The 22,501-nt window shown below is 37.9% G+C and overlaps 1 protein-coding gene across 5 annotated transcripts in view; it reads left to right on the top strand.

The window, feature by feature from the left end:
- The window catches only part of ARHGEF7 (Rho guanine nucleotide exchange factor 7), an 87,474-nt gene that overhangs the window by 60,117 nt on the left and 4,856 nt on the right, over window positions 1-22,501 (top strand). For 2 of the 5 annotated variants that reach the window (XM_072135576.1, XM_072135581.1), the window contains exons 14-20: window positions 965-1,043; window positions 1,740-1,879; window positions 5,368-5,589; window positions 5,762-5,782; window positions 6,681-6,774; window positions 8,645-8,734; window positions 13,391-13,567. In XM_072135576.1, coding sequence (XP_071991677.1) covers window positions 965-1,043; window positions 1,740-1,879; window positions 5,368-5,589; window positions 5,762-5,782; window positions 6,681-6,774; window positions 8,645-8,734; window positions 13,391-13,567 — 823 coding nt within the window. The remainder of the gene's footprint in view (window positions 1-964; window positions 1,044-1,739; window positions 1,880-5,367; window positions 5,590-5,761; window positions 5,783-6,680; window positions 6,775-8,644; window positions 8,735-13,390; window positions 13,568-22,501) is intronic. The other 3 variants (XM_072135577.1, XM_072135579.1, XM_072135580.1) reach the window with 3 other exon arrangements.

Genomic DNA, 22,501 nt, shown 5'->3' on the forward strand with positions numbered 1-22,501 from the left:
TTAATGGGGTATTTTTAGTCAGATAATATTTTGTGATGTAATTTAAGAATAAATTGTGCAATAAATACTTGTTTTCATTCACAAAGTCGTAATTATTTTCAGTTATGGAGATATGATAGATCCTACCAAACTGAACCAAGTCCTGACAGTAGTATTGATACAGCATTGAAACTTGTGTGTATCCTTGTGGTTCATGATTGTTTGGTTTTCTTTTAAACGACACCTGACATTGGGTCGCTGTCACTATTTCTGTCACCATTGCCTGTTGGAGCAGCTCACAAGGATCCCATCCCAGCCTTTATCTAGTCAATTCATACATTAATCATTATAAAATCATCTTTTCTTTATTATGTAAATGAGGCTGGTCACATGGTCAGAGGCATTGATGTTACCCCTCCCCTCTACTCCCCCAGCTCATGTCTGTGTGTAATGTATAGTAAAGCATTGCTAGTGTCTGTAATAGGAGGGAGAGCATGTCAGCAGATAAAGCACACATGTGTGAGACACAGACATCAGCTACACAAGTACCTGACATGTTCTGCTATAACATGGCTGCCTGGAGCTGTTGTTATATCTCTCCTATACACACACAGGCTGCAGGGGACGCCAGCACTAGGAAGCACATGGAGGAGACATTACACCATTATACCTCACATCATTGTACAGGCTGTTAGTCAAGCACTGGGGGTGTGGCTTCCCACTCATGAATAAGCTGGACACCTTGAATATGATAATGACTCATTTGACCTCTCTCTGGCTCTTTGCATACAGCTTTAGGAACTCTTTGCTTAGCATTACAGGCATGTAAGGGGACAATGAAGGGATAGAGGCAATGCTTTCTAATGGCAGTTTATAAAAATATATTTAGTTTAGGGGGTTAATGTGCCTGACGGGTTCTCTTTAAGGAGTTAAATGCACTGTATTGTTTATGAGGTATTGATTGTCATATGTTTTTTATGTTCAGGGAAAGCTTCCACTGACGGGAACTTGCATCACAAAGCTAGAAGACAATGAGAATCACAAAAACGCTTATGAAATTTCTGGTAATTTTATTTCTTGATGCACATTACACATATCTACATAGTAAAAGCAACAACAAAATGTAAACTGAAAATAAAGCATGAATGGTAATGAAATTGAAAGTTTGGCCCCCTCAAATCTTGAACTTTTAACCTTTACAAGTTAATATCTTCTGAACAAAAGCAGCACAAACAAAAATTTGAGTAGCACAATTGATTGGCACCAGTTTTGTTAGATGTGAACAAGGTGGGGAGGTAACTTAACTGGGGTTTTTTCTAAGGCTGGTGACGCACATGATGTTTTGAACCCGTTTTTGGGCCGGTTTCAAGCAGTCCGTTAGAAACGCGTGCGTTTTTTAAAACGCATCCGTTTTTGACCCGTTTTAGATAAGATAAAATCGGTCAAAAATGCATGCATTTTTTTTTAACGGACTGCTTAAAAACGGCCCAAAACCGGGTTCAAAATGCCACGTGTGCCACCGCCTAAGTCTGAAGGATGCATCCTGATGACCCAAACATATGAACAAGGTGTGATCTTTCGATACTTAAATAGGAATGGCATCGGGTTCATACAAGTTTAAGAAATTGCTAGACTAGTTACTATGTACATGCAAGCAGGTAATAATAATAGTCATTTCATTATTTTTGGTAAATATGAATATCATGTAAATGACCATTTATACAAGTTAAGCTGATAAAATGTTTTCACTTGCTTTCTAGGCAACATGATTGAACGGATAACAGTGTCATGTAATAACCAGCAGGATCTGCAGGAATGGGTTGACCATCTACATAAACAGACAAAATTCACCTCTATGAGCACCCCCACAATTAAGCCTCATTCTGTGCCCTGTCACACTGTAAGACACATTTACCAACTAGTGTATGGTTGCATGCTCGACATCCTTCAATGCATTGCATTTTTCTTTTGTGCTTAAAATAATCGATCTAAAAAGCATTACTAAAATCAAAACTGTTATTTAATACTGAGCTTTAGGCATTTCCAGCGCTACCTATCCTATTATGGGTCCCAGACTGACTTGGGGTTTAATACCCTGAATCTACACTGGAAATTGACTTGTGATGTGGATTTTAAATCCATAGCATGTGGATTTGTGCTGTGGATTTTCGAACAGATTTTTCTGCAGGTCATATATATATATAATATGCAGCAAAGACTTACCGGCTATGGAGAGGGACCCGACCGCCGACGGGAATACACGGCGGGCGGTCAATTACCGGCGTATAAGACGACCCCAGACAGAAGATTTTTCAGTCTTCAAAAGTCGTCTTATACGCCGGAATATATATTGTATGTATGTATGTATATTGTATGTATTATATATTATATTGTATATATATTGTATGTATGTCAATATAACCTGTATGCGATTAACGAACGTTGTTCAATTTGAAGTTGGTGTCCAATTTGATGCTGAGCTGATGCCATTTCAGCTTTCAGCCGGCATCTGGAATTGTGGGGTGTCAGCGCAGGAACTCATAGGCAGTGTGTTGGCCTATACAACAGCATAGGCTGACAGTGCTCATATCCTGCAGTGTATTAGAATGAACAAACAATCGAACGATTGATTGTTCATTTCCCGTAGTAGGACAAGTAAAAAAAAAAAAAAAAAAAGGTTTTAAATTAAAATAAAAATGAGTAAATTGATCAAAAAGCCCCCTTACACATTACACTTACGGTACATATACAATAAAAGTGAAAATCGCCATACAAACCCCACACATGTAGTATTGCCACATCTGTAATGACCCTTATAATAAAACAAAAGCATGCCCGATTAAAACTCACTAATAATGATTTTTAACTATGAGAGATTGGGCCCCATAGCAGGTTTCTGCATGGGGCCTCCTTCCCCATAAAAAATAAAAATAAAAAAAATTCTATATTTGAACAGACTCGATTATACAATCACATACGTTTACTTATATCCATGCACACACTCATAAATATACACATTTATATTATATACACAAAAATAAAGTTCTACATTCATACTCGTGTTTATATACTCACACACATATACATACATGTATACCCTTATAGGCACGCATTTATGTGCTCATGTATACATTTAAACACTAATACATACAGTATATACTAACTAGTACATTATACAGTATGTACACATCCATACCTTTATACACACATAATGTATAGCACATATGCATTATATACATGCAAATAGTATATACTTATACATACAGTATACACTCACCGTATATACAGATGCACGCAGTATACAAACACCATATACACATACATAAAGCAAATACACACACATACATACAGTATATACACCAAAAACACACATATAGAGCATATACATACACACCACATAAACTCCTACAGCATATTCCCCATGCAAAGTCCCGAATTCCAGCTCACCTTCCAGCCTGTTTCACTCCCAGCTCATGGAACAACAGTAGACCCCACAGACTCCAGGTAGAAACTCCACAACAAATGAACAATACCAGCGCTTCAGGATATTTGAAGATGCACAAAGATTTCTTTATTCCAGTAAAATCTCAAACATGGCTAAAAGTACAAATGTGTCATGTACCAGGATACAAATTTTTGTGTCGGACACCTGTGCCCGAGGGGGGGGGGGGGCGTCGGAGCGCGGATGGTTGCCGATGTGGTCTGGCCGGTCCAGATGTGAGGTCAGCCAGGAGAGAGGGAGGCCAGCTGAGTTGGAGGTGGTTTGAGTGTGTGAGCGGGCAGACAAGTAGGCGGGCCCCATTAAATTGCAGAAAGTTACTGCTGTGCTTTAGGCTTCAGCAGATAGAGATGGCCCGGGATAATGACATTGTGGTTCTGCTATCCCCGGCCCCTGAGCATGATGGGCCCCGTAGCAGCTGCTTACAGATGTTGTTACGCCACTATTCCTAAAATTTACACATTTCCAAAAGAAAAAGAGAACAAATTAACATTTTCCAGACAAAATTGAACCGTTCTAAATTTTCCCTCCATTTTCATTTAATTACTATGAAGATCTCATGGGGTTAACAATATTCAAAAAAAAATGTTTGATAGTTCGAGGGGTGCAGATTTGAATATGGAGTGATATATAGGGGCTTTCTAATATATATTTCAAATTTCATTAAAAACCGTAATAAGTCCCAAAAAGTCAATTCTGAAATCTCCTTGAAAATACGGAAAATAGATGTTATTTGGCAACTAACTTAGGTTGTAAAACTATCTGCCTGAAAACACGATAATGACAAATATTTCAAAAAATTGTACTTCATTATCTTGGTAAATTCTGGCGGTTTAATTTTTTTGTTAAATAATCTCAAAATCGTTTTGATAGGTAACAGTGCTCATAAATTATGAAAGTATAAAACAACAGATTAAAAAAAAAAAAAAAAAAGTTGCTTTTTCCTCCTTCATCACTCCCAGTGTCAAGCGCTGCCGTCCCCCTAGTCTGTGCTCCTGTTTGTTTACAACGGCACGTAAGCTCCACTGAGTTCGGCTTCTGGTGCTGTATCATGCACTGAGATATGGGGAAGGTTGGGCATTGCCGGAGGGAAGAGCTTCCGTGCCACTGCAAACCAACTGGGGCACGGATCAGTGAGACGGCGGTGCGGGACACTGGGAACGACTGAGGAGGGCGAGTACAGCTTTCTTTCTTTTTTTTCTTTTTTTTTAAACTTGTCTTCGTAGCCTTCCTGCACAATTTTCAAAAGTGTTTAACAACCCCTTTAATAAGGGGGTAGCGTATTTAAGTTTATAATAGACTAGGAAGTGCTGGTTAAAATGTCCAGTTTATCCTGTGACGTTCTAGCAGGGATTATTTTTTAATGCATTCATAACTCTTTCACATTAGAATATTTTTTTGTGTGAAACAAAGAATTCTGATCCTGTTACATTTATTTGGGATGAATGCTGCTTGAATGGATGAATGGATGCTTGAATAGAATTCCCCGCTGAAATTGAGGCTTGTGGTTTCTTCAAAACGCGTTAGGCAGCCTTGCAAATACTTCTTTCCCTTCAGCAAATACATTTCTGGCCGAGCTTCAACTTTATTATGTGAGAAGAATGTTTAATTCATAGGTAAAGGTTACATTTACATATCCTCGTAATAAAAGTTGATTTCCATAATACTTAGAGATATAATGGTAAATGTATTTCCTAAGGTGAAGCAGTTTGGCTTCCATTTGTATACTTAATGTAGATATTATATAGTTGTTATGAAGCAATTTCAGTAAAAAAAACAGATCTGTAGCATTTTCCGGGAATAGAGATGTGTTGTATTTTTGCAGTGATAAAAGTATTGGGGTCATATTTCATTACATTATCAAACATAGTGTCTTACTTTATCTTTAGCTTCCTTCACATCCAGTGACTCCATCAAGCAAGCATTCAGACTGCAAGCCAGCTCCTCACACACCTGCCTATCACACACTACCGCATCTTTCACACCATGGGACACCACACAGCATCAACTGGAGTCCATTAGAGCCACCTAAAACCTCAAAGCCATGGAGCTTGAGTTGCTTGCGTCCTGCTCCTCCTCTTCGGCCTTCTGCAGCACTGTGTTACAAAGAGGTAAGGCAACGTTCCAGTTTAGACTATAAGAGGAGGTGCCTCATTTCTGTTTTGCTTCGTACAGCATTAATTTATGCCCCTTTCAAGGCTGTTTACTTTATATTTATCATAAAATTGTAAATATTCAAATCATTTTAACATTTTTGTTTTTGCTTTTTTCACTCCTTATTAGAGGATGTCTTGTATTCTTAAGGTAAGGGGTAAGCCCCTATATGTCTATTAGAATGGCATGCAGAGCAGATCTGCACACTATGCATTACCATCACGGTAGTGGACTGTTCCCTCTGACAACTTGTTTTCCAGTTATGGTAAACAAAGGGTGTCAAGTTCCCTTCCTCTTTAGTATCCACATTCCACTTCTCTCCTGCCTTTTTTCCTTTATAGATGTAGTTTTAGTGTATTTGTTCCTAAATAGACACACTACCTTTTTGTGCTTGTTTACCACTTGGAGTCTTCACTTGTAAAATGATTTTAAATGAAAATATATCTAGACTTGACTAAGGGATCCTTGTGTTTTGGATTGCAAGTTCAGCCCTGGCTGGGGTTCTCTTACTCCCTTCCTTTTTACTTAAAGTGAACCAGTTGGATTAAGCATGTAGATTCAGTCACAAGTAGCGTTTTTTTCAAAAGTTTTATGAGAGAAGATTATGTAGAACTTGTCCTTCAGTTGTTGAAATATGTGATGATTCTAGGTGTACGAGTCCAGTGGGCAGTTCTTTCTTTCCTTAACAAGTCCTCTCACTAGACTCAAATTATAAGTAAGTGACATACTGAAATGTTGAATCTGCAGATTGCATGTTCAATATGAGAGTTTTCCTAGTAATGGGATTGGTGACCATAGAATATCACTGGGTTAATCAGGTCACTCATTAATTATGTTATAAGAAGATGAAATTTAAATTATTAGCTGAGACTTCAACCAAAAACCTTTTTTTTCTTTTTTTTTTTTTTTTTGATAATCCCATTGCATTCACAAACATGTAAACCAGGGTGGTGATTTAGGTTTGTTTTCTCCTGAAAAGTCCTATGAAGCTTAGAATTTCCTTGTATTGTTTTGGCGATTTAATCAAATTTTAAAATTTCGTTAATAGGACCTCAGTAAGAGCCCGAAAACTATGAAAAAATTACTACCCAAGCGCAAGCCAGAACGAAAACCATCAGATGAAGAGTTTGCACTGAGAAAAAGTAAGTACAACTCCTTTTAATGTGTTTTCTTGCAAGACCCATATTACATGTTTACCTGGGTATATAAATAGGCAGTGATTCATACAATACATTACATCATTAAAAACTTTTAGATTGTGTGATGGAAATTGATTGCATTCCAGCTGGGCAGACTCTATGAAGTTTGTCCGCTGTCTAATCTAGTGTTTTTGAGGAAATATCATTCTCTATGAAATAACAATTATAGAGCTTTATTTACAGTGGTTTGTATTTGTCACAATCCTTTTTTTATTCCACCTGGAAATTCATAAATAAATATAATAAATAGATTTTGCCATTCCTATATTTAGAGTTATGTAAGCACTCATTTTAACAGTATTAAATTGTGCATGAATGTTCCCTTAACTAATAATACCCTGATATATTCATTCATTTCTAAGAGGAGTAACATATGAGTGGAGCAATTAAAATGAAAGATGGCTCTGAATAGTTGACATTTTGTTGGTGATTAGAAGCATATCTAGTACACAGAATAGTTCAGAAAGCTAATAAGGGTCTCTTAAAGGGAACCTGTCATCTGCCTTTACACACTTGTATTAACACTACCTTAGGTAGGGTATGGAATGTCCTTTCTATAATTCTTTCTTTTATGTTGCATGTTACCCATTTATTTAATTTTAAAAAAATCGGTCACTTTTTGCCTGAAATGAGTTGGGCTGGACGAGGAACATGACTGCTAGGGCTCCTCGGTCTGGCTTCTTAGCACTGTGCTTTTTGGGTAAATTTAAGGTTAGGATGTTATCTTTCAAAAAAACACCAGGCTATAGGTTCTGTGAATTTAAAGGGGTATTCCAGGAAAAGCATAATTCATATACACATGGGTCCTTAAAATATAAGCTAATGTGTAATTAGTTGTTATTTAAAATTTTGCTCCCCTTAGCAGAAAAATGCTGGTGACATAGACTGTAATGAAGAATTAAAATGCTGCTGGCCCTTTAATCAGTCCGTTAATTTCCTCCGCGCGGTCTGTTGCAGAGCAGACACAGGACAGAAGATGGCCGCTGGTCACATGTCCACATCACATGTGCTGAACCTTCCTGGGCAGGGTCATGTGATCACCACTAAGTTTGGCTGTAGTCAGTTGGTTGCAGTGAATCCAGTATGGCCAGTGTTGTGGTGATGGCAGTTACACATCATTACTATGGTAACAGAGCAAGAAAGTCTGTTTTATCATCACTGGGAGCAGAGCATAAGAGGTAGGAGGAGTTACTGAGAACTAAAGGATCATGGAACTTTTAGTTTCCAGTGGCGGCCATCTTGGTGATAACTCCACCTACTTTAGAGAGGCCATAAAATTTGTAAATCATAAAATCAAACTATTTAAGCTCTGCTTTGTTACTAATGACATTAGGGAATTGTTGTATTCATTTATTTATATCATCATGGATTTTTGTGTCAGATGTTCATATTCCCGGAATACCCCTTTAAGAACAGGAGATATAGGTAGTGAAATAGGTGGGAACTGGATCTTTAGCAGCACATTACCAACTATTTTTTCCCTACATGCATCAATATTTCTGTACCATACAAAACCACAAGCCTGATGCGATCTGAAAAATTAGATTCTTAGCTTTATTATGTTACAAAAGCAAGTTTTATGTAAAATAGAACGAGCCTCTCAACCTGACTCTTCTTATGCAAGTTAGCTGAGAAGAGACACTTTTTGTCTACAACTTTGGAGGCCTTTTCTTACAGGTAAGAGAGAATGTTAGTATATTTATTACCGTACCTAAAGGTGCTGTTGGGGTAAAAGATGCTTACTAGCTTTCAGAACTTTCAACACAATCATTGCCTTCAAGCTTCTTTTTTAAACATCTTTAATTTTTTGTAGGCACAGCAGCATTAGAGGAAGATGCCCAGATATTAAAAGTTATTGAGGCTTACTGTACAAGTGCCAAAACACGTCAAACATTAAATTCCAGTAAGTGTGCTTTTCCACCTTTTTCATTGATTTTTTCTTACTCTGCTAAAAATCTGTGCATTATTTGTTATTATAATAAACAAACACTCTTTAATGTACGATATTTGTAAAATACTAAATGTTGTATTTGTTAATTTCTATTGAATAAAGATGAATAACTGTAAGTATAATTGTATTGAATGTGCTGTGGCCTCTAGGTAATATAAACCAATAATTGTGCCAACTTACCTTCCTTCTTAAAAGAACAGGCAAAAATTAGACAGTGATGCTACATCCTTGTGATAGGTCCTCACTATCAGATTATTATAATGCACCTACAGCAATCGGCTGCATCCACACAATATATCGAGACTAGAGCAGGCACTTGGCGTAGTTGGCGTGTATTTCCCCCTCCGTTAGTTTTGTGAAAGCCATGTATAGAGACTACCACTTCCCAATAAGTCAAAATAGCTTTTTGTAGGGTTGCACTGTAGTTATAAGCACTCTGGACATACTTGTCCGGTCTCCTGAGCAAAAAAAATCTTGGGGGTAAGCAAAAAAAGGCAAAAAATGTATTTATTGAGCTCTGTGTTGGTCACTGCACCTGCTATGGCCAATCAATGAAGCAGTTCAGTGCATAGATAAGTGGCATGTCTCAGTGCCTGGAGCAGGGTACACACAGTTTATTTTTTAGTCGTCATAGGCAGTCTTTGTTTGGTCAGATTTCTACTAAGTAGTTGAAGTGAGCATTTTGTCTAATACCTCTAATTAGCTTTCTGACCATATCCAGTTTTGCCTCCGTTTTGTGGAAAGCGTGGTAGGACAAATATGTGTGAACCGAAGCTAATCTCAAATTAGTGACCTCTGTATTTGCAGCTGTAATACGTTGAGCTACAATCCTACTATGTGAACATACGTCTAGCATTGCCCCTGATGTAGTAATATGAATGAATTGATTCTTCTATCAGCTTTTTAAATGCATGTGTTTATATTTCATGGCTGGTAGGTTGGATGTGTTTGCTTTTCTGTACTGTTTTACAGCAGGTAAGCAATCTGTATCGAGGAACTGCAGATTTCCTGCCAGTTTCTTCATAACTTTGCAGTAAACAGAAAGCTATCTTTCTGTTACTATTTCCTGCTGATCTGCTTATATACCACAATCGAGCAGCTTTTCCCATATGCTTTGCAGATGATACATAATTTTAGTGACTGATTGCTTTATATCTGGTCTTGATACAATCATATTTATATAAAGCTTTTCCATTTTGCTTTCTTTCTTCATGGTCTGTGCCTTTGCACCTTGCGTGAGGCTTAAATATGTCCTCCAGACTATTGCATCTGTCTTTAATGCTAATGTAATACACTATTTCTATACAAAATAGTTTTCTCAACCATGTAGTACACGCTGACATATTTGCCACATTAATACATTTAGTAGAATTCAAACTTTATTCTGCCTACACAGTGGAGGTTACCATGTTATTAGTAAAGTTGCTAATCTACAGTGTCTTGTGTTATCTTTATTCTACTCATTCTAAGCGGTTGCTGTTTGTAACTTGGGTATATTATCAATTGCAATTTATAGGGGCTCTCGTGGTTGTATATTGCTAGGATATGCCATTACTTAAAAATTACTGATAAAAATAGGCTTAGCACAGCTGGAGAGAGCCTTTGACTAAAATTCCAATGGTACCTGTATCACACTACTAACTCCCTTTCTAGCCTGAGACATAGCCTGGTTTATCTATCATTATTTCTTAGAAAATCATAATAAGCTATTCCTGAAGTGGGTGACACTTACTGGTTGTGACATCAGGTAAGGACAGAGAGGCCCGAACACTCAGGACACTCATATGAATCAGGACAGCATGTTTGTAATTGGACTTTTTGAAGCATGTGATGAGTCACATGCTTGTACATATACAAAAAAGTGGAGTCCTGCACCACCAGTGATGTTATATTTAGGCCATAGACACTATAATAATACATATAGCGAGAAAGAAAGAGAATGTCATACCAGCCAAGAAATTGTCAATTATAGCAATCTTTATTAGAACAAATATAACGACACGGTTAGGTGAGTACAATATAGTAAACCTCACAAACCCCCACTGGCTGTTAGAAATTTACATGGTGTTTATGTAAACAAATTTTGTAAACAAAAGTCAACAAGCAATACAAGAGCATAATAAACAAGTGAAGCAACTCTCACTATATAACCTATCAGAAGCCTATGTCACAGGGTAAGTAGGTCCAAGCACAGGCAGGGTGTAACAGGAGGGTAAGATACACAAAGTACAGCCAGGTGGCCTAGGTAATCACCCCCTCCCACCCCCTGCGTTACGTCACTAAATGTGACTTCATCTGAGGAAGAAGTCAAAGTTTGTTTACATAAGAATTTGACATAGGCTTTTGACAGGTTATATAGTGAGGGTTGCTTCACTTGTTTATTATACTCTTGTATTGCTTGTTAACTTTTTTTTTTTTTTTTTACAAAATTTGTTAAACACCATGTACATTTCTAACAGCCAGAGCGGGTTTGTGAGGTTGACTATATTGTACTTACCTCACCGAGTCGTATACAGTGTGCTTCATTGCACCTTTTAAGTGTTTTTATGTTTTTGAGGTCTTGTGTTAGTTCTAATAAAGATTGCTATTGTTGAAAATTGTTGGGCTGGTCACATGCTTGTGACATCACCAAGATGCTATTGCCTTGTACTCCTCTACTACAGCCCCTCCCAACAAGCCTCCTTTTGTCTAGCTGTCTTATACAGTTCCCCATGGTGACAAAAAGCATGGCAAATGGAGAGTAGCCTGGGATTTTAACAACTGATGACAATACAAATACACCATTCATTAAAATAAGGGAAACCTGTGCAGGTTACTACAGGGGTCATCTGGGCTTGCGCTTTTGTTTGAATAGATATTGGCATGGAAAGATGAAAATCCACAATGTGATACAGCTGTTGAGGCCACTTCACAATGCTTAGGGGTATTTTCATAGACCTTTTTTCTAAATCTGGTTAGAACAGCATTTTTTGGTAAGAATACTTTGGGCAGGAGGAATGAACATCTGCAGCAGCCAGTGATTGGCTATTCGGAGTGTTTCCTCCAAGGATGTCACTGTCCTTATATGGACAGTGACAACACTGGGACCTTCCTCCTGCTAAGCAATGAATATGTGATTTGGCTGGAAGAAAGTAGGATGGAAAGGCGTAGCAAGCAGTGTTTTCCATAATATGACATTAAGAATTTGTTTGCCAGTATATATCTGTAAATACGCTGAGCATATGAAGAAAACGTGGTGCATGTAACCTAATAAAAGCCTGTTACGCATTAGTTTATACTAACCAGGGTGGCAGCAACCCTCTCCAAGTCATGCATTGCTGCACAGCGACTTTCTAAACCAAGTGCTCGACAGGTATTCACAACTTAGGCTTCATTCACACAACAGTTTTGGGGACATATATATGGACGCAAGCTTGCGGCTGTATATATTCCCCTTAATACGGTAGAGCGACTTTCTAAGCCAAGTGCTCAACCGGTATTAACTGCTTGGGCTTCATTCACAAGACCGTCGCGGGGATGTTTATACGGTTACAAGCTTGCGGCTGTATATATTCCCCCTAAGACGGTAGAGCGACTTTCTAAGTCAAGTGCTCAACAGGTATTAACTGCTTGGGCTTCATTCACACGACCGTTGCGGGGATGTTTATACGGTTACAAGCTTGCGGCTGTATATACAAAAAAAAGATAGAACGTGTTCTATTTTTTTTCCAGTGTGTATGGCACACCACTATCTTCTATCAAGAGTAAAGGGGTCACTCCTCCTCCTCTGCCACGCGCCAAAGTGTGCTCACCCAGGCTACGGCCAGGAGAGCACACGTCTTGCTGTCTTTGTGGGAATGTAGCCTTGGCCTACATTCACACAACTATGTGCCTGCCCTACCGTAGCACGGTGGGCACACTTCGGCGCCCGGGAGAGGCTCACCCCCGCCCCTCTCCATATATGGAGCACAGCGTCGTATTACGGAGAAAGATGGGGCATGTCCTATCTTTCTCCCAGGTACGGATTGGTACGGTGCCGCGCGCACGTGTGCATGGTGGGTGGCTGGAAGTACCTCTATGCTGGTAAAATGTGGAAGGGAACTTTATCGCTTTGTTCTCCAGATTTGTCAGGGGCAAAACAGTCTCCAGTCTGAATGTTATGGCATAGCCTAGTGATATGGCCCAACCCTTCCCTTTCCTCTTGCTAAATTATTCCCGCGTTGACACAGTCTTACAGTAAAAAAATTTTGGTGACACTTTTAGTGTAGATGTTCAGTTCTCACCTAACTTTTCTTTATTAGTAATGTTGATATAATTTTAGAGTGTCCCCAGAGTGTTGTCACTGTAGGATCACTAAAAGCAGTTACAGCTAACAGTAGTTATGTCTATCTCTGGCTGCATAGTCTTATCTCATGATCAACTAACTAATGAAATCTGCAAAGCTTTGGTCTACTTTTTAACAATATTTTCTTTTTCCCTCTCTTCCCATCACCCTTTTTTTTGCTTTTTGTTTTGTTTCATGTTATGATTTTGGTTGTGGCTTTTCCTGTCCTGTTCTCCTCCTCCACCTTTTCCTTTGTTCATTCCTCCCATCTTTGCCATTTCATTTCATCCATACATTATCCTTAGCATGGCAAGGCACTGACCTGATGCATAATCACGTCTTGGCTGATGATGACCAATCAAGTCTAGACTCCTTGGGTCGTCGCAGTAGTCTTTCACGTATGGAGCCTTCAGACCTCTCCGAAGACTCTGACTATGACAGTATATGGACAGCCCATAGTTACAGAATGGGGTCTACTTCTCGTAAGAGCTGTTGCTCATATATCTCTCACCAGAACTAATGCACTTCTAAACTTTTTTTTCTTAACAAAATGCTTGTTATACCACAACCTACTTTTTTCTTAGATGTTTACTTGTGTTCTCTGTCTTTAATGTGATTATTATAAGAACTGGGGTAGTTTCTGGCACTACTTTGTATATATAAATTGATCCAGGTTCCTTTTTCTGCTAAAGGGAAAAATAATCTATCAACAAAGGTAAAATGTATATTGGTAATATACCTCACACTCTTGAAATGCTTGCAGTACGTTCCTAGCGTAGTTTTATGTAAGAATGTGAGGATTTTTTTTAAAACTGGCAGTAATTCTGTCGTTGATGTTTCTTTTTGAAGTGATAATTTTGTGTATTTTTTGTAATATGGATACCCTAAACCGTACAGTTTGTGAGGACCTTTTGTGAATATATAATTTTGTATAGAAATAACTCCTAAATTAATTTGGTTATCAAAATACGGTAAGATGGTTCTGAGGGAAGTCCTAGCACATGACTAGCAGGATGAGTTTGCACAACTCAGTATGAAGGCAATGCATCATGTGACTGAAGAAATAAGTAACTAATATGCCAGAATTTAAAATGTCACTATTTGTTTTGTGTTCTATTTTAATGTGCCTGTATGTATTTACAGTATTCTAAATATTTTCCGTTTTATGTTTATTTTATTTATTTCTATTATTTTAACTGTTTCTCATGCATATCTGAGGGTATCAAAGAGGCCTTCCCACTATGTACATTTATGGCATATTCTGTCAGTATGATTTGTTTATGTGGTGGGAAACAGTCTTTATCGAAGTATCATAAAGAAGCTGCTATTAGTTTGTTACACAATTTTATCTTCCTACTGTGTAGATCAGTGTTACCTATGGGTGCTCCTCAGTCCTTGTTCATGTTGATAACTAGCTGTTGGAAGTTGCTCTAGTGCTGCAGTGATACTAAGGTCTGGACAGTATGTCTCACTGTTGACCTCAACCTAAGGCCCCACTCCTATGATGTGTATACATCAAATGGACATGAAATACAAGGGAAACTCCTAACTTGTACTTTTTGTGGAAAACCGGGGCGTAAACTATTGCATGTGCATACAGTGGAATACATTCTCCATTGTCTCCCATTTATGCATGTAAATGCGTGGTCTAATACCTTGGGGTTGGCCACTTTACACTGTTTTCTGTAAAAAGTGGGGGGTAGGATTATAAAGTATTTTACCAATATACATCTACTTAAAGATCTGCACTGCTTTATTATGACGTTAAGCCCCTGGTTCAGAAATGTATTACATCATCAGCTGCCATTCTTGTCCATAAAATGGAGGCACTTATACTGGCAGTCCTCGATACATTCTGTAGGTTTGTTCTTAACTTGAATTTGAATGCAAGACGGAATTGTATATTTTATCATTTTAACCTCGGACAAAATTTTTTTGGTCTCTGTGACAATTGCATTTTAAAAATATAAACATATAATTCAGATGCCTGCTCCACAGATAAGTATACAAGGCACACCGATATGTCACATGAAGCACCAGTAAACTGCATAAAACTAGAATCTTACAGTACCAAAGTCACTGATTGTAGTTTTATGCAGTTTACTGGTGCTTCATGTGACATATCGGTGTTCCTTGTATACTTATCTGTGGCGCAGGTATCTGAATTATATGTTTATACGTGGTCCCTTTGTGGCAACCACTTGGTAGTTTGGATGCAGGTTACCTTTCTAAAGATACCAGCGACATTAATAATACTCACTAAGGTTTTTCAACCAAGTGCGCCAATCCAAATATATTTTACTATGGATTTTAAAAATGTTGGGTTGTCATAAGAACCAGGATTAACAAGAAAGCTTAATTAGACACCTTTGATAACTGGGCCAACTGTATATAATAAATGTATATTGGTAATTTACCCAACACCCTGCCCTCCACACATGAAAAACAACTTGAAGTAAAGTAGCCCACTCCTTTGTCAGTCTTAATTTGATTCCAGGGTTGGGTTTATATAATGTTACTTTGCACTGGAGCAAGCACTGCAAATTTTTCATTACACATCACCATTTTTCACACTGAAATATCTGTCTTAAGACCACCGGAATTATTTCTGGCACTGACAGTGAACAAATCTTAAAGCTGTATCATGTGACTACTTTTCCACTTCCATGTTTCCATTTCATGATGTGATACAAGGTCTAGTTTACAACACATGAAAGTTATGATCTCTTACTGGTGAAACAACACGCCTTAGTAATTCAAGGCAATGCTTGGTGCTGTTTTTTTTTTTTTTAGGTTTTTTTTTTTTTGCACTTTAAGGGTATTTTTAAAATTTTAGTTTTCAGTCGTTTTAAACTGAAAATATTGTAATTAACCCACAATAAAATTACAATCAAATGGAGACCAGGAAGAACATAACGGTTTTATGGCAAAAAAGTGCAAATTAAAAAAAAGGAAACTGTAGGAGAAAAGTGGTGCTCATTTATTCTTATGGTACCAGACTTTCTTCCCTTTTTTCTGTTAACTAAAGTCTTTAGGCAACATACAGTTGTCTCATTTCATTAAAGAAACAAAAAACCGCCTACATCGGCTCGAATGTAAAAAAGCGCAGTATGTTAAGTACTGAAGCACTGGCAGCGTTTTACAATCTGATGTTAGTTTCTGAATCTAGCTTTGTGTAATTGAAGTTATAGACCTTGATGACAATACATTTACAATTGTATCCACCAAAAAATGTAGATTTTTTTTTTTTCGTTTTATTTTTTAAATGAAAACTGCATGTAGAAAATGGGTACAAAATAAAAATATCCCAGCCATGCATCTCCTGATCTTATCCTTTCCGCTACTACTTTTTGCGTCCATGTGGAAATTGAACATCGAAATGGTTTAAAGATCTTTTTCATATCTCTTAGCCACGCCCTCCACCTCACGGCCCTGACTGTAGCAGGACCCCCGGTACCCTGCTTTTACAGCAAGACATACTGTAAAGCTAAACTTCTTGTTATTTCATGGCAAAGCATTTACAAAAAGTGTAACCCCGTTCTGCAGCATTTCTACAAGAATGTGTGATTAAGAACTATGCAAAAAAAAAAAAAAAAAAACATGTAACGTATGTCTGTGTTCTTTCAAATATGATTTGCTAATAATTTTTTATAAAATAAAAAAATCCTAAACTTATTTAAGTTTTAAATGGTTTCAGAAGGAACCATAGCAAAAAATCAAGGATTTTGTTAAATGATTTTACTGCATTGATGACAGTCCAGTCTTTAGTAAAGATATTTTTCATAAAAAACACATTGGGGGCATTTATCATGCACTGGCCACCAGTTTTCCGGCATACGAGGCATGGAAGAGTCGCATGCACATAGGGATATAGCTGAATTCTGCAGCGCCCCCTGTTGGTATATCGACACTTTGGGCCTGAGTTATCAAAAGTGTATGATGGCAAGACTGTTTTAGTTGCTAATGGCAACCAATTATGGCTTAGATTTCATTTTATAAACTGCTATGGGAAGATGAAAGCTATGAGCAACTAGAACAGGTTTGCTCTCTGACACTTTTGATGAATCTCCCCCACTGTCCGCAGACAGGGAGGGTCTTGAGAAATTCCCCCATTACTGTAATTCTTTCTATAAAATACAATTTCCACAAGTTCAGGGGTATCCAAAAATTCTTAGGCCTTTTTCACACTTGCGTTGCAAATCACATCAAAGTGCAATGCGTGAAAAAATGAAGTTTATGCCAGTGTTTTGGTCAGAGTTATTAATGTTTTCCATGCATGTGTCATTTTGTTTTTACTGCTTTTTTTTGGTGCGTTTTCTTTTTTTGCACTTATTTCAAATCACTGGATTCTTTAATTGGTACCCACACGCCACTTCCTGCCTATTTTTTCACATCACCTAGCAACCCATCTATTTAAAACGCACTGCACTTGCAATGCTCACAGACTTGAATGGGGCGTGAAAAATGTGCATGAAAAGCAGAGCATGCTGCGAAATTTGGCGGGCATGAAAAAAAATGCATGTACGCACTTGGAAAAAAAATTCAAATAAGAACAAGCCCGTTGAAAACAATGGGACAAAGTGCAATGTGAGTTGCAGAACTTCTGCATCAAAAACACAAGTGTGAAAGGGGCCTTAGAACAATAAAGTTTGATTTTGTCTATTTGATAAGGTGCCACTAATTTGAGACTTGGACGTCAAATGCAGGCTTTTTTTTTCCATGCCAGTGACTTCTAGTTACTACTTATCCAGGAATAAAAATCTAGTATGTACTAATAAGGCCCAAATTAGGCTCGCATATCTTTTTATGCTGTAACACAACAAATTTACAAAAACAGATGCAGTTTTAGTCATACATCTTCTTCTTTTTTTTTGTGTGTGTGTCATATGTTGTGATGTGATGTGACTGATCCATAGACACCAATGTAAATAAAAAAAGATAAATTTTTTTTTCATGCGCTTTCCAAAAAAGACATGGGTTTTTCTCAACCCTGAAATAGGGAAACGGATGCACAGGATAACTAATGTACAATGGTTGTGCATCATTTGTGTCCACGGACATTAATGGATATGCCATAGCACATGTGTTTTATGGGGGGGCGGAGAGGGGGGGGTTCACAGAAAAATCAGTCTGTCAGCAATATGCACTTACAAGTGTTACCTGCGACTCGGCAGATGAATTTAGCAGCTCCACCCTATGAAGCTTTGCCCACGTATTTTCTGAGAAATGAGAAGTTATTTCTGTTTTTAGTTGAGGGTATAGGCCTCTGTTCTTTGTTACCATGCATTTTAAAGGGAACCTGTCACCAGGAGCCCTTTTTCTGGCTCTCCCATGTGCCCTTAAAAATCTTTGGCAATGTGTACAGTATTCTCTAAGTAAAACTGTCTTTTTGTTCTGAAAAAAAGATATGGAAGATCAAAGTTAATCTTTCTGTATACAGAGTTTGTCCGTAGTCCCATAGGAGTGGCCAGTGAGGAATGGGGCAGAAATGTATGACGTTCTAAGGTGGGAAGCTACTGGGTGGAGGTGATGTAGAGCACAAGGGAGTGTTTTTTTTTTTTTTTTTTTTTTTTTTTTTTTACTTGAAATTGATGAATTATGGAACGGTTTACCAACAGTGGGAGGGGGGTAAACTCTCCTCAGTGGCCACACTGATGGGACTAAAGATACAGCTCTGCATATAGAAAGATAAGCTTTGAACTAATTTATCTTTTTTCGGAAAAAGCCAGTTTTACTATAAAAAAATCTTTGACAATGTGTACACTGTTCTCTATGGGGACACCGGGAGCCAGAAAAGGGCTCCTGACGACAGGTTCCCTTTAAGCTCTACTAAGGAAATGTATTCACTTACAAAACATATCTCTGTGCTGCAGATTAAAATGAAAACACATGAAGGGGTTTATCTAATTTTCTAATATTTTAGGCTTTACCAGTGCATCTGGGGCAACCCTAGCACATCCATTAAGCTAACCTATAGAGCCGCATTTACTGACCACTAATATGGCTTCCTTTTTATATAGTACTGGATCTGTCTGTTTTGATAAAAAGAATAGCATGTTACGCTGTTAATCGAAGCTGTGGAAGAAGACCCCAATGATGAGCAATTTTTTCAGTCTTCCATTAAATATGGACCTCACAAAATAGCACAATGGAAAAATGCAGTGTGAAAAATTAAAAGGGGTTGTCCGGGAGTAAAAAAAAAAAAAATCTTATCTCTTTTACTCCCCTTTCGTCCTGTTCAACCTCAGCAAAACTTGTCAATGCCGGATCTCTGCCTGTTGCTCTACTGATACAGCAGAAGTTTCAGAAGGGAGCAGGCAGGCGGCTGTGTTTGGGAAGCTACAGCTGGCTCTTGGGAGGGGAAAAAAGCACAACAGGTTTCATTTTATTCAAAGCTTCCATCCTCCCCCCAAGAATTTGTAATTTTTTTTATTCCTGGACAGCCCCTTCAAAATTTGCAAAGTGAAGGGTTATTACGGTATATTTGGATTTTGAGAATTCTGCTGTTTAATTTTGAAATGTTCCTTTTTTCTTTTCACTGTACAGGTCACCTATAGTTTAGAAGATACCTGTTAACAATGTTGTTCTATCTCCAGGCAGCATTTTAGTGTGATTTCACAAACCTCTCCATGTGCACAATGTTATTTTGTTTAATTTAAAATCATTCAAATCTTTTGTAATATAAACTACGGTATATATTATTCTGCTCAGTTCATTTTGTTCTTCAAAGGAAGTCTACCACTAATAAAGTCAAACTCAGCTACACTATACTCTCTTATATAACTCTGAGACCAAGCTCCATTCACTGTTTGTGGAACTTACTGAGATGACTGTGTGTAGTCATTGGCTATGTCCATCATCGTCATAGAGCTGAATAAATGTTGAATGTGTGACCAGCTGCTCTGTTCATTCGGGATCCAGCAAGTAATCCCCTATCCTGTTGATTTTTCATTTCAGTGGCTGGAACACCCCATTAAAGGAAACCTACCATTTCAAATGGTAGGTTTAAGCTGTAAACACCGAGCACCAGCTCAGGGTGAGCTGGTGCCGGTGCTTAGTTTCGTTAGTGTTAAAACCGCGGTATCGCGGTTTTAACACTTTTTAAACTTTATAGCATAAACTGCTTCAGCGCTGCGTGCGCACGATCGTGCGCGCGCCTACACAGGAAATGCCGCAGTCGTTGCGCGCGCACGGTCGCGCGCAGCGCCGAAGCGGCTTCTGCTATAAAGTTTAAAAAGTGTTAAAACCGCGATACCGCGGTTTTAACACTAACGAAACTAAGCACCGGCACCAGCTCACCCTGAGCTGGTGCTTGGTGTTTACAGCTTAAACCTACCATTTTACCTTTAAGTAAATGTGTAAGGGTACAGTCACACTGCGCTAGTGCTGCCTTTACAAGTGCAGCGCTAGAGGAACGTGTCTCGGGCCGAACCCATTTGTGTTTGCAGTGAAACATGTGATCGTTAAACTATTGCATGCGTTAGACTGGAAATGCTAATGAGATCAAAAGAAACCAACACCTTCATAGATTCCCAACTTTTCCTTTTTTTTTCTAAAAAAAAAGAAAGGAAAATTGTAATGGCCCACAGTTCTTGTTCCCAGTTATGAGTGCACTTGTATGACATACATCTGCCTTGGCAAAATCCATTGTGTACATGACCTGCTGCATTTGGAGCACTTGAAATCTAACCAACAGAATACAGTTAGTTTTCAGTGTTTTAGGTGTAAAATTAAGTATTTCGAAGTGTTCTGAATTATTAACCCTTTTATGTTATTTACTTTAGTAACATAAAATAAGAAATATTACATATTAGTCAATATTCTATTCTATTTTTGTGAGTCAAGTGAACACTTTATTGTTTATGCAATTCTGTAACATATATACATATATAAATATACATTTATCCGTGTACATAACTATATATGATTAATAAGGGCATTGGATCCAAACTAGAAGTTAACACGTCCTCATTCCTTTTCCACCTTCATGACATGAACTGTTGCACTGTATTTATGTGCATTATGTAGTGCCCATCTCTATGTTCAGTGTTTCTGTATCTCCGGAAAAGCACATTACCCAGTGTTCAATGGTGTGAGTAATTTTCTGTGCATCTCCTCTACAGAAGAGAAAAGCCATGTCTGGTGGGACATTGCCATCTTAAGACTACAAATTAAAATACAGATGTATTTCTGAATGTTGTATTGTACAGTATAAATATGCCTTGTGGTTCAGTATGACATTGAAGTATTTGCGTTCTCAGAACTTGAAAAAAAAACAAAGTCAGAGAGAATGCACTTGTTATGTACAGTTGAAATAAATTTTGCCTTTGCTAGTCTGTGCCTTCAAAAGTGACTTTTTTTTTACTAGATAGGATGGACACAGTGATAGGACAGGGGTACACAGACCCAATACCGTGGTATTTGTAACTCATTTTCTGGTTCTAACAACCATGTGGTTTACTTTAAATGATTACTTACAAACATGGTGGTAAATACAATGCTGAGAGTACATGGCACAATAATTTCACTGTCAATTATTACTATTAAATCTTTGTGAAATCTACAAATTGGATACAATGCCTTGAAGGGGTTGTAACAGATCTTATACTTTTGGCCTGTCCATAAGATTGACCACCAAGGTCTGACTGGTGGATGAAACTCTGCCTCCACAATCAGCTGTTTGGGCCCATCAGAACAAAGAGAATGGATGGCTCCATGCCATTATCCACTGGTCATGCATTGTAGCTGCAGGCTCCGCTTCCATTAAATTCAGAACAGACCAGAAATATTAATAGACAACCCTTTTAAGTAAGATCAACTTTGGGAGGCTGATGTATAATCTCAAGCTTGTCATATTTATGTCTGTGTGTGAGATGTGATTTGAGTTATATTAAAAAGTACCCTTTTCTTTGAGTCATGTGATACACGGCTTAAATCGGTGACCACCCCTTTTAAAATACACTCTTAAAAAATATGTAAAAAAAATTGTGCTTTTGGTTTACTGACTGTTAAGCTCTATGAATGGTCAAGTGCTGCGGCTTCTTTATTCTTTAGTGCATGAATTGGGTGTTGTAGTTCTGTCCTGTTCTATTAAAATGGTATTCCCAAAAAGACCAGATTATTAAATATACTCTGGGTAACAAAATAACATTCTTTTATTCACTGTTATTAAAAACAAAAGACAGAATTTCACAGATATAATTCCAACCTGTCTCTATCAGTCCTGTTGTTTACAATTTTGATTGTCCCTGAATATGACCGTATGTCTTCTGACTGGTCGGATTCTTCTCGTGAATAGCTTCTCTTATCTACATACTGTAGTGCTCTCTGCCTCCCCCCATTCATTACAAGACCAGCTCAGACACAGGCACTTCCTGCTAGTAAGCACCGTGCATAGACTTACTCTACCAGCTACA

The sequence above is a fragment of the Engystomops pustulosus genome, chromosome 2, assembly GCF_040894005.1.
Source record: "Engystomops pustulosus chromosome 2, aEngPut4.maternal, whole genome shotgun sequence".
NCBI classification, from domain to species: Eukaryota; Metazoa; Chordata; class Amphibia; order Anura; family Leptodactylidae; genus Engystomops; species Engystomops pustulosus.